Source organism: Suncus etruscus, chromosome 17 (genome assembly GCF_024139225.1).
Source record: "Suncus etruscus isolate mSunEtr1 chromosome 17, mSunEtr1.pri.cur, whole genome shotgun sequence".
In the NCBI taxonomy this organism is placed as follows: domain Eukaryota; kingdom Metazoa; phylum Chordata; class Mammalia; order Eulipotyphla; family Soricidae; genus Suncus; species Suncus etruscus.
The window spans coordinates 76,613,361-76,626,305 of NC_064864.1; the positions used below are offsets into that span (position 1 = coordinate 76,613,361).

A 12,945-nucleotide genomic window follows, 5' to 3' on the forward strand; every position below is an offset into this window, starting at 1 on the left:
GGTTTCCAGAAAAGGACCAAAGGATAAGTCCCTGTGGCAGAGGAGATGGCTGAGGACCCAGGGAGGAGCTTGGGCCCATATCGCCAGCTGGGGTGGACAGAACCGCTGCCCATGTGATCTCTGTTCCACCACCATATTTTCTTGCCCCAAACAGCAGAGCATGGAGCAGACCTCATGGGGCCAGCAGTACCTGGTCGAATCGGGCAGTACCTGCCCTTCCCACTGCCCAGACCATGAGGACAGGGACCAGCAGCTGAGGCCTCTCTCCTCCAGCTCTCACAGTGATGTCTAAGGGGCATTGGCTGAGGCTCGTGCATGTTTGCCTTGAATGTGGCCAACCCAGGTTCGGTCCCCAGCATCCCATATGGTTTCCCAAATACTACTAGGAGTAATTTTTGACTACCGAGCCAGGAGTAACCTCTGAGCACTGCTGGGTTTGGCCCCAAAACAAACAAAAAGCACAACAGTACAGAACTTTGCTGCTTTCTTCCCAGTATCTTGGTGCTGAATACCACAGTGTAGGGGACACAGCACCTGAAGGACCTAGTGAAAAATAAAAGGTTTTTTGTTTGTTTGTTTGTTTTTTGTTTTTGGGTCACACCTGGCAGCGCTCAGGGGTTACTCCTGACTCTATGCTCAGAAATCGCTCCTGGCAGGCTTGGGGGACCCTATGGGATGCCAGGATTTGAACCAACCAACCTTCTGCATGAAAGGCAAATGCCTCACCTCCATGCTATCTCTCCAGCCCTGAAAATAAGAGCTTTTTGTTTACTGAAACTTGGAGAGGGAGCCAAATGATATTTGGGTTTTTGCTTTGGGTTATTATGTTTTTTTTTTTATTTCATCATGAATTCCCAGAATTTTCAGAAATGTTGTACTTGACATAAAGTCATTTCCCCACTGCCCAAAGTTATCTCACATGTTGTTTGATTGTAAAATATTTTCATTTTTTGATATTGGCGTGGGATATTTTTTCTCCCTCCCCCCCATAAAAATGCCAAAGAAATCCTGAAGATCCGGGTGACAGCTTTGAAAAGGCTATGGATGAAATGCTGAAACAGCAGCTGCGTGTGTTGAGCTGATAATGTTATTACCCACAAGCCTGTGTCCTGTTTTTTTCCAGCAGAAAAAATAAAAATAAAAATCCAGGGGACCAGAGTAATAGCACAGTGGGGAGGGCGTTTGTCTTGCATGCTGCTGACCGAGGTTCAAGCCTGGGCATCTCATAGGAGTAATCCCTGAGTGCTGCCATGTGTGGCCCAAAACCCTATCTATATCCAAACTTTCTCTTTATAGGCTGAGGGCCACAGTGCCCATGTCATCCACTAACCCTAGCCAACCTGTAACCAGAATGGGTGCCCAGCTGCAAGAAGCTGGTGGCCTTGAACCCCTCCTGGGTTCACCTTCCCTGTTCTTTTGCTTCCCAGAATATCCTGGACTCTGGGTCACCACCCCACTTCCAGAGGCTTCCACAGCTTCCTCCCTCGTGCCATTGAGACAAATCTTCAAGTCCTTAGAATCTAAACTTATGACTGTAGATGCTCTTCATCCCTGGAAGCACCTAGTGAGAAAATAGAAGTGTCTTTTCTGCTCTTTGTGTGGAGATGGCTAGCTAGTCTCTGGGCAGTGGGGCCAGTTGGAATGTAATGATCAGTCAGAGGGAAAAAGCCTGACCCGCTTTGGCCATTGCCAGCCCTCCAAGATGTATGAAAACATTTTTCTGTGGGAAACTGGGCCCAGTGTTTGTGCCACATGTTTGGGAAAAAAAAAAAAAAAAAAAACATGTTTCTGAAGAATTAAGATACAGTTTTGGTTTTTTGGTTTTGTTTTGTTTTGGGTTTTGTTTTTGTTTTTGTTTTTTGTTTTTTGGCTTTTGGGTCACAACCGGCAGCACTCAGGGGTTACTCCTGGCTGTATGCTCAGAAATCGCCCCTGGCAGGCACAGGGTGGAAGCCAGGATTCGAACTACCATCCTGCATGGAAGGCAAACTCCTTACCTCCATGCTATCTCGCCGGCCCCTTTTATTTGGTTTTGTTTTGGGGAAACATCCGGCAGTGCTCAGGTGTTAGTTATGCCTGGGTCTGTGCTCAGGAATCACTCCTGCTGGCTCAGGGGACCCTATGGCATGCTGGGGATTGAACCCAGGTTGGCTGCTTGCAAGACAAGTGCCCTCCCCCCTGGGCTATCTGTCCAGCCTCTCCTGTCTTTTCTGTGGAGATTTCTGCTTATGGGTCATCCAGCCCATGGTTCTGTGTGCAGGGCTGGGCCCTCATGTTTCTGCCCAGGCCCAAGGGCATTTATTACGCCCCCAACACCCAAACTGTCTAAGTTGTGATGAGACACATTAGTGCCCAGTGTCTATCAGCCCTGGGCAAGAACTTGGCACTGCCTCAAGGGGCCCTTAGCTCTCTTCTGGGCTTGTCCTATGCAGCCCCCTTCCCCGGCCTGCCTGTCTCCCTGGGCCCTTCCCACCACATGAGGAAACCTCTCGGGCTTGTCCGGGATCAGCTCAGCGGTCCTGGAATCCCACCTCTCCCCATACCCCGATGCTTCCACCCTTGGGCCTTGCCTCCCTGCCCACCCACCCCCAGGCTGCTTTTAGGGGCTTCGGATTTACAGGCTGGCTGAGGGATGCAGGTCAGTGAGGAAATAGGCTGGGCCGAGGCCTATGGGGTGCTTGTGGCAGAGGCCGGGTATGGCTCTCCTCACAGCCCCCCTCTCCTCCCTGCTCTCTCCGCATCATCTCAAGGACTTGGCTGTGTGGCCCTTAGGGGTGACGGAAACCCCTTTGCTGTGACCCTGCTGCTTAGCCAACGACCCGAGACAGTGATTCCTAGGGGCTGGGCCAGGCATCAGGCTGGGAGCTCATTAGCAGGAAAAAAAGAGGGTTCAGGGGACAATTGGCATTGGGCACTGTCCACCTGTTGGGGGATCACGGGCTTACTCATGGGCTTTAGCACAGCCTTGCCTGTGCAGAGTCTCATCCACTGTCCACCCTATGCCCTCTAAGCCAGTGTCAGACCCCAGGTGAGCACAGAGCCACCATGCACCACAGTCAGTCGCAGATCAGGGTTCTGGTGCCAACCTGGGGTGCAGGCAAGTGGTCACGATGCCCCGCATGAGGTTGTCATGGGAAGGGGCTTAGATTCCCAGAGCCAGGAGGGGTAGCAGGGCTGTGACAGGCACATCTGAGCAAGTGAACATTTCTGCCTGCAGACGAGCATCCCTGAGGATGGGGGTGCAGGTCTAGGGACGCGGATAGAAACAGCTGGCCAGGGTGGGCCTGGGAACATGTCCACCGCCTCCCTGTTCTTGACCTTTGGCCCAAGATGTGGCATGCAAACAGGATTTGCTCACACCAGGAATTCCAGCCTTGGACCCGTCAGCGTCTCGCAGGATATGGAGCAAGAGTCGGGGTGTCCAGGGACACCTGAGGGAGGGGAGGATGAGCCCCCATGCCAGCGCCCCAGCCCGTGTTCCTGAAGAGGCTGTGAGCATCTCCACATATGTGTATGGGCCGTGGTGCATTTTGGGGGTTCGTGGGGGGTGGACCCAGCAGCGTGTTCTTGGCAGTTCAGTTTTCTTTGGCCCTTTGATGTAAACCTGATTCAGGAGACTGAGGTCAGGGGTAGCAGCAGGTGGTTCGTGGACAGGACTAGACCAGTGTCCCCGGATGGCCAGTGTCACCAGTGGCTGGATGGTCCTGCCAGGACAGCAGGACAGAGGGGACTGCCTCATGCACCCACCAAGAGGGACATTTCTCAAGGTAGCCCCTGGGACCTTAGCCTTCTGGGGCACAGTCCAGCGGCCCCTTTGCAAAGAGTCTCCCTTGTCACTGACAGCACAGCTATGGACTGTCCCTCGAATGGGGTCCTGCTGTAGCAGCTCCGGAAGCAGACTTCCTGCCTGACCACAGCACAAGGACACCCACGAGCCAACCTGCCTGGCACAGCTCACTTTGGGGAGTCCGGGGGTGGGGGGTGAGGAGACACACAGGGTGGCTAGGAAGGGCCAGAGCAGGAAGCACTGGTTATGTGACCCCTTGAAGGAACCTTCCTCGCCAGGAAGGACATCTCGGGGATGTTCTCATGACAGGGATTCTCGGTACCACCCTCAGTGCTGCTTCAACTCACCCCTGAGGAATCCACAAGGGTGACACCATGTGGGGGCCCGTGAGGGCTGAGCCCAGCCGTGTTTGGGCACCTTGCTCTGCGCCCCGCTGACTGATGCCTGTTTTCCTCCCCACTTTAATTAGACCGTTTCTACATTTGCCAAAGAAAATGTTGGAAGGGAGACAAAAAGCTGCGTGTAATAGGAACCGGCTTGATGTAATCGGGTATTTGTGAAGGAAACACGACGTGTTTGGTATTTTACAGGGGCAGGAAGCTCAGCGCCTTGTTTGCAGGTGTCACTGACTCATCTGTTGTTGGGCCAGCCGCCTGTACTTTTCCCCTGACGGGCGCTCACCCGGTCTCCACTCGAAACTTATGTGGCATGGCCATGGGGTGGGAGGTCGGAACCCCCTGGAGACTCACCTCCAAGCCATAGTTTCTGGAGGTGGGAGGCCCTACAGACATGTACAGACACATGGACCATGTCTAGCAGGTAGGTCCTTGTGCCCCTCCCGGCCAAGCTCAACAGTGGAGACACCTTGAATCAGGCTGGGGACCATGGGGCCGTCCCCAGCAAAAGGGCCCCCCAGCGCCCCGTGGGGTCTGCTCCAAGACACACCTTTGGGGGGTCTCCGCAGCTCACCCTCACCCTGAAGCTTGAGGCCAGGGGCCTCAGACCCAAGTGAGGAGCCCGGGCAAGCATCCCGAGGTAGGCAAGGCTGGTGCCCAATGTTGCCAGGACGCAGCCCTGGAGCTGGACGACGTTCTGTTCCCACTGACACTCGTCTCGCCCACCCAGTTCCAGATGGGTGGGAGGCAAGAGGCTTCCCATGTGCCCAGCCACGCACACCATCTAGGGACAGGCCGGGCACTGCTGCCCACGGCCATAGTGCACGGGGATCGACTGTGGGAATGAGGGAGTGTCCATGGGTCACAGTGTTATTGCCCCCAAGTCCTGTACCCACCAGCTGCTCGCTGCCACACACATGTGCACATATATATGCTTACACGTACATACATGCACACTCACCCATTTGTACACATGCTACCACACAAGTCTAGCATGTGCACATGTGTACTCATGCATGTAAGCACATGCTATCACACACCCAGGTCCTTATATACAGGTGTGCCCAGTGTGCACACATGTGTGTACTTGTTATACGCTGTTATCACATGTACACCAGACATGCACATCATGCATGTATACATCATGCGTCACTCATGCATACACGCATGTCCTTGCACACGTAAAATATGGTATCACACCTGTGTGCTCACATACACACCTGTCCCCATATGCACGTGTGTGTCGTCATGCACATGTCCATGCTCTTACAAACATACAACATGCACATATGCTGTCACGCACATACAAACCTACTTGTTCCTTCACAGCTACTCCTAAGCATGCTCACACACACACACACACATAGGCCCAACTAGATGCTTAGACTCAGACTCTCACACAGGTACACACAGGCGCTCCCATATAGAGACATTCACACCCACGCACATACACTTGGGAGGGTAGCAGTAGCAGGCAGGTTCCAGGAGAGGGCCAGCCTACAAAGGTGGGAGGGAGACGGGAGATGGGTCTGGCCAGCAGCCTTTGAGGTCCGGAAGAAGATAAGGGTCCTGCCAGTAGCTGTAAGGGAGCCTGGCTGGCAGGGGACAGGTGCTGGGTGAGGAAGTCACACCCCCTGCGGTCCTGTGAGGAGGGTCAACCTGGACACGTGTGGGTGGTGCTTAGGGCAGGGCTGAGCCCCCCCACTGCAGAACTTCCTCTTCCTGAGGACACATTCCTGCCTGTGCCTGCCCAGCCCCTTCCTCTCACTCACCTCCAGCCCCTCCACATCCCCTCCACATCCGTACTGAAGGGGACTTGGTCTGTGTTTGAATTGGGCTGTCTGGTTGTTTCAAGAGATGAAAGAAACTGGGCCAGAGCCTTAGCACAGCAGGATGGTGTTCGCCTTGCGCACAGCCAGCCTGAGTCTGTGAGAGTGAGGGGGGGCGGTGGGAGGGAGAGAGGGAGAGAGAAGAAACTGAGCTCTGGTGAGTTGGATGTGGAAAGAAGTCTAGAATATGTGTTTGCTGTGTGAGACTGTGTGTGAGTGAGTGTGTGTTTGAGAGTCTGTGACTGGCTGAGTGTATGAATGATCCTGTGGGTGTCCGTGGGTGTGAGTAGAAGAGGATGAGTGTAAGTAGGCATTAGTAAGAGTGTATAAGTGTGTGTGAGAATGTGTGTGAAAGGGTAAGGATGAGTGTGTTTGTGTGTGTGGTGAGTGGAGAATGATGTGTGTGGATGAGTGTGAGTACGCTTTAGTCAGTGTGTGTGTGTGTGTGTGTGTGTGTGTGTGTGTGTGTGTGTGTGTGTGTGTGTGTGTGTATCTGATGTCTCTGACTCACATGCGTCAGCCCGTTAGACGTGGCAGGAGAGGGGGGGACGGGCCCCACACAGGAGGGAATGTACACTCCCTGCAGTGTGTCCCCATGTCTTTGGAGCATCCTCAAGCTTGACTTGAGCCCCCAGACCCAGTGGGAAGGTCTCTGAGCCCCTCTACATGGTCCTGGCCCCCCATAGTCAGAGAGCCGAGCCTCAGGCTCCCTGATCCTGGACTTCCAGTTCCAGGCCAGTGGCTGGTGTAATGGTCTCCTTCCTTCCTCCCTTCCTTCCTCCCTCCCTCCCTTCCTCCCTCCCTCCCTTCCTTCTTCCCTTCCTTCCTCCTTCCTTCCTTCCTTCCTCCCTTCCTTCCTTCCTTCCTTCCCTCCTTTATTCCTTCATTCCCTCCTTCATTCCTTCATTCCTTTTCTTCCTTTCTCCTTCCTTCCCTCCTTCCTTCTTTTCTTCCTTTCTCCTTCCTTCACTCCTTCCTTCCTTCCTTCCTTCTTCCTTCTTCTTCCTTCCTCAGCAGTCTGAGGTCACTATTACTGTCCCAGTTGCTGCCATTATGATTGTTGTGGGCCTTTGGCTGCTTGGGAACCAGATTTTTGTCCCTTCTGCCCAGGTCCTTCGATTCCCAGGCTCAATCAAGCTACCTCCCACCCACCATTCCCTTTCAAGGCAGGAGTGTCCCATGGCTCACTTGGGTGCCCCCCACTCACCCTGTGTGTCTCTGCCCCCAGCTCTGCCGCCAGCTGCGCCAGCTCACAGCTGGACTGTACCAAGGGACCCTGTTTGCCAACCAGCCACCCATGTTCATCTGCCCAGCCAGTGAACCACCCCAGTCCAAGCTGCAGGAGCTAGTTCGACTTTGCGGGGGCCGCGTAGTGCCAGCTCCGAACCAGGCTGGCATCATCATTGGACCCTACCGAGGACGGAGGCCAGGGACCCCAGCCAGAAGCCTGTCAGAGAAGTGGATCCTAGGTAAACACGAGACCCTGTGTGTGGACCCCAGCCATCAGCTCAAATATACAGGAGCTGCCTGCCCCAGCTCAGTCACTGGTCACCCCTCGCTCTTGCCACACAAGCTGGGACTGTCCTGCCTTTGCAGCTTCCAAGGCCCGAGCCCTATCCCTGGGACAGACGCAGGACTGAGGAGATGGATCCTACCTGAGCTGGTGCTGGCTTTACTTGTGGGAGCCCCAGTATCATGTGGTCCCCTGAATTACATGTCTGGTGTGGCAGAAAGAAAAGCAGCCATGGGACAGCGGCACCCAGATCCCTATAGCATCTTTGTGTGGGAAGCTCCCCACTGTTTCCACGGCTCCTTCCTGTTGGCTCCCGGCCAGCACAGCTATCCCCGAGTCCGGCAGATTTCTATGTGCCAGGACCATGGGGTCCCTCTTCCCTACTCTCGTGGCTGCGGGGTAAAGAGTGCTGGCAGGGTCAGACCTGCCCCTCCCCACTCAGCCCTGCTGCCTCTCCCTGGCCACACTCCCTCCCCAAACCTACACCCCACTGGCCAGGCCAAGCTGGCCCTGAGTATTTTAAAATAACGACTCAAGAAACAGGCTAGAGACTGGGTCTCGCCTCCCAGTTGGGCTGGTGGCGTGTGAACAGGAAGGCCGCTCTGCGACCAGCTGTGGAAACCAGCTCTGATGCTCTGTGGATGTGCTCCAGCTGGCCCCTGCGATACGGGGCTGCAGGAGGGAAAGTGACTGGTGGCGGAGTTATGGCACCCAAGGGGGTCCACAGAGCCTCAGCCTTGGTGACTTCCAGGACGTGGGGGAGTAGCCTGAGAAGGAGGCCCATCCTTGGCTGAGCAAAGAAAAGGGAGGCAAGAAGGGGAGGCAGGGCTCTCATCCAAGGCCCCAGAACCCAGCCAGCAGCCCCACAAATCCTCCCAGGCCCCTGCACAGAGGCGAACGTCCAACCTAGCAGGCAGTCGCCAGCACAGTACCACCATTGGGCAGTGTTTCTTTCTTCTTATTCTTTTTTTTTTTTTTTTTTTTTTCGGTTTATGGGTCACGCCCAGCAGTGCTCAGAGGCTCAGGGGTCACTCCTGGCTCCATGCTCAGAAATCACCCCTGTCAGGTACAGGGGACCATATGGGATGCCGGTATTTCAACCACCGTCCTTCTGCATGAAAGGCAAACGCCTTACCTCCATGCTATCTCTCTGGCCCCTGGGCCAGGGGCCGGGCCAGTGTTTCTGGCCCTTTCTCTTCAGTTCTGTTCATGGACCCCAGGTCCTGGCAGCCTTCGGAGGCCCTTCGGAGCCTGGCCACCAATGTGTCACTGGCACAGCCAGGCACGATCTGGGCATCCCCTGCAGGGCACCAAGCATGAGAAACTGGAGCCAATCCAAAGAGTGCTAAGAATTACCTCAGGGAAGAGCCAAGTCATATGCCTGCCGCTCCCCAGGGCCCAGGTCTTTGTGACCCCTGAAACCGTATCAGGGGACATGGGCCAAGAGCCTGGCTGAGTCATGGGCCAGGAGGAAGACAGGAGGAGGAGGAGGAGTGGGAGGGGCAGGAAAGGGCCTTGCAGGAGGGACGCGTAGGCACTCAGGTCTGCTGGGACATGACCCCAGACCCAGTCCTGGAAGAGGGCAGTCTTTTTTTTTTTTTTTTTTTTTTTTTTTTTGGTTTGGGTCACACCTGGCAGCGCTCAGGAGTCACTTCTGGCTCTACACTCAGAATTCGCTCCTGGTGGACTCATGGGACCATATGGGATGCTGGGATTTGAACCACCACCATCCTTCTGTATGAAGGTTAGGGTGCCCTCTGAGGAATGGCCCAGGAGGGGCACGCTGATGCATGTTCTTTCTCCAGATTCCATCACGCAGCACGAGGTCCTCGCACCCGAGCCCTACTTGTGTCTGTCCTCGCCATGAAGAGCCCTAGCCGGATAAGAGCCAGGACACCACCTGTGCGTTTTCTACAGATTTCCAGAACATTCTGGGTTCACCTTGACCACAGAGCTTCTTGCCTGGATGCCCCCGTTCCTGGCTTTTTAAAAGTTTGGGGGTTGTGGTAGGGTGTTTGCTTTGCACGAGACTGACCCAGGATGGACTGCGGTTCGATCCCCCAGCATTCTATATGTTCTCCCAAGCCAGAAGCGATTTCTGAGCACATAGCCAGGAGTAAACGCTGTGTGTCACTGGAAGTAGCCCAAAAAGAAAGAAAGGAAAAAAAGGAAGTTTGGGGCTCAAACTTGGAAATGGGTGCCATGGCTGAGACCTGTGGGCCAGCCAGGGGGAGGGAGCCTACTGAGACCTCCCAGCACTTGGCGAGTGGGGCTGGTGGTCTGGCAGCCCATTCATTATAGGCATAGTGGAGCACCCCTGGGCGATGTCACCCCCTCCCTACAGCACATGGCCCAGAGGGCCCCTCCCCAGGCCTGTCCCTCCTCTTCCTCCAACTTCCTCCTCCCATCTCCCCAGGCCCTCAGTGCACCTCACTGTCCCTCTCAGGTTCTAGAATCACCTTCCAGCGTGTGGCCATGCTCAGGTCAGTGGCAACCGACTGGCTGCTCTCTTGGTGCAAAGGGTGTGTCCCACCAACCCAAGGTGCCGTGCAGTGGACCCCAGAATAAGGTCCTGTCTAGCGCTGGCCTGTGTGTGTCCGGCCCACACTTCCTGACCCCCAGACAGACCTGACCCCGGGTTTCTCCTCTGTCTTGTGGCCCCAAGCCCAGCGTCTCCCGTTTCTGACACTGTCTCGGCTCCTCTTCCTCATGGTGTCTAAGCCTAGCGGAAGCAGCACGTCTGTCGGATCTTGATGCCCAAGGTAGGAAACATTCAAAAGCGAATTAGAGATGACAGAGTCCAGGCCAGTGAGCAGAACTAGCAGAATCACGTTTCCACATACATGGAAGGAATCTTTCAGAACATGACACACTGCCAGGGCCAGAGAGAGAGGGAGAGAGAGAGCGAGAGCACTACAGGGAGGATGTTGTCATTATTTGCAGCAGATCCCAGTTCAACCCCTGGCACCCCATAGGGTCCATGTCGAATGGTCCCTAAGTGCAGAGCCAGAGGGAGGCCCTGCGCTCTGCCAGGTATGGTCCAAAAATGCAAAACCCAACCAGAATGCAAATCCAGGGTGGGGGCAGCTCAGACCACCAGCATTTGTCCTGCTTGTGTATAACCCAGGGTCCTGTCCTGTCCTGTCTCCTAGCTGTAGAAACAAGCAAATACAAACAAGGCAGCCTGGCTATGGTTACCAGCATAGGATCAATTCAGCGGGCACGGTTCATAAGCCAAGTGTAGGGTTTGGACCGTGAGGAGGGAAAGACATAAATACAGGGGAGGCATAATTCTGAATAAGCATTTCAAGACTGGAATTAAGTTAGCAATTCCATGAGCTGGAGAGACCATCAAATTGAGGTGTTTGTCTTTCATGCATCAGACCCATGATCCCTGGCACCCTAGGTGGTCTCCTGAGAATCATCAGCAGAGAGCCTTAAGCACAGAGCAGAGCCAAGAGTGAGCCCTGAGCACTTCTAGGTGTGGCTGAAAACAACAACGAAATGCAATTCCAGAGTAACCAGTAGCTCCGAGGCAGGGCGCATGCCTTTACATGTCTGGGGCCCTGCAGGGTAGGAAAATACGAGCCATGAGCAGCGTTGTACGTTGGTGACAGGCCCTAGCATGGACCTCTGAGCACAGCTCACACGCATCTCTGCCGAGCCAGCCCAGGCCTTTCTGCCTAGGCACACATGCTGCTCACACACATCTTCCCTCCTGGGTCTGTCTAGGCCCGCACACTGCTTGCTTTTGTATCTGCCAAGCTGGGCCCCACACAGGCACCCACATAGAGTCAAAGCTGAGTCCGGTGGTGCTTGTGGGTGGGTGGTGCACCCCAAGAACCGGCAAACCAGACAGGCCAATCAGTGTTTGGCTGATCCCCTGGCCCTGTACTCAGAGGAGGTGGAAAGTGGGGGAGAGGCTGAGGCCAGGTGTTTTCTTGCAAGAGTGCTCTAATCTGGAACATTCCTCCCCCACCTTGCCCTCCAGCAGAGATGCTGCCTCCTCTACCCACTTTCCAGAGGTAACTTAACTTAAACCACTCCTCCTACCCCCATCCTGCTCCCGGTGGGAGCACGCTTGCCAACCACAGAGCCAGGAGCACCTGGGCCAACTGTGCTGATCATTGTGCCCCAGGGGGCTGCCTCTCTGGAGAGAATCTGCTATGAGCTGGGATTTCTGCTCTGGCACATTCCAAGGTCCTCACTGACTTGTGGGGGTTGATCACTCCGGAAGCACTTGCATTCTTTACAGGATGTTTGCAGGGGAGCGAGGAGGTGAGGTGAGACAGCCAGCCCACCCCCCACCCCTGCACAGGGGTTAAGTAGGGGGTGAGAGTGGAGCTGGACAGACTGTGTTCCAAGCAAGCTCTTTCCTGGGGCTGTGGGTGGAGTTCGTGGGGCCAAAGAGAAGCCTCAGCATACTCAGAAGGTCCCAGAAGCACCTTCTTTCTCTGTCTCCACCTGGCCAGACACTTTCATGCCCCCTCAGGACCCTACCCAATTGAAAGGAAGCCTTGCTACTCTCATCTATCTCATCTATCTCATCAGGACCCCAGGACGTGGACGTTGTTGTCAGACATCAAAGGGATGATCCACTGGGTGTGCATCACATGGTCCTAGTTCTGCTCCAGCAGAAATGGAGCCGGCCAAGGGTGGAAGGCCCCTCACAGCTCTGCAGATAGTCCTGCCACCTGGGGGAGTCCTGTTGAAACTCACCAGGCTCTGCGTCCCCCCAGCCCCCATGCAGGAACCATGCTTCTCTACCTTAGAGAAGCAGAGACTGAGGAAGGGAACAATGAGGCCAGCTGAGAGGGTGGAGCTGATGTGGAAGGGGCCACTCAGACCTGAGCAGCTGGAGTTTTCCAAACAGAAGCTCAAGGCAAGTGGCCCTGGACTATGACATTGGTCTTGCCAGGAATGTTCACGGGAAAGGGAGAGTGTCTCGGAGCAGAGTCAAGCTGGGCATGCAGGTGGGTCTGGACATGCCCCTCGCGCCACATAGTCCCTGGAGCACTGAGGCAGGGGAACCACAAGCACCACCATGTGTGGCCCCAAAACCAAACAAACAAAAAACGGAACTTTTCTGCAGTGAAAAGAAGAGGTGGAATTTTCTTCGAGGAAACGTACCAGGCCCTGGAACATGAGTAATGGGCGTGGGTGAGCTGAGCCCACGCATGGGGTGTGTAAACCAATAGTAATAAAAGTTAGACATGGGCCTGGAGAGATAGCGCAGCTGCATTTGCCTTGCAAGCAGCCGATCCAGGACGAAAGGTGGCTGGTTCGAATCCCGATGTCCCCATATGGTCCCCTGTGCCTGCCAGGAGCTATTTCTGAGCAGACAGCCAGGAGTAACCCCTGAGCATTGCCGGGTGTGGCCCAAAAAACAAAAAAAATAAAAGGTAGATATGTGGGCTGGAG

General features: G+C 54.9%; 2 protein-coding genes across 2 annotated transcripts in view; both read left to right on the plus strand.

Moving 5' to 3' along the window:
* MCPH1 (microcephalin 1) overlaps positions 1-9,464 on the plus strand; it is a 54,043-nt gene extending 44,579 nt beyond the window's left edge. Inside the window, exons 12-13 of the mRNA XM_049790610.1 lie at positions 7,240-7,480; positions 9,330-9,464. Of these exons, the coding sequence (XP_049646567.1) occupies positions 7,240-7,480; positions 9,330-9,391 (303 nt within the window). The 3' untranslated portion in view covers positions 9,392-9,464. The remainder of the gene's footprint in view (positions 1-7,239; positions 7,481-9,329) is intronic.
* The window catches only part of AGPAT5 (1-acylglycerol-3-phosphate O-acyltransferase 5), a 660,206-nt gene that overhangs the window by 592,932 nt on the left and 54,329 nt on the right, over positions 1-12,945 (plus strand). The window lies entirely within an intron of this gene.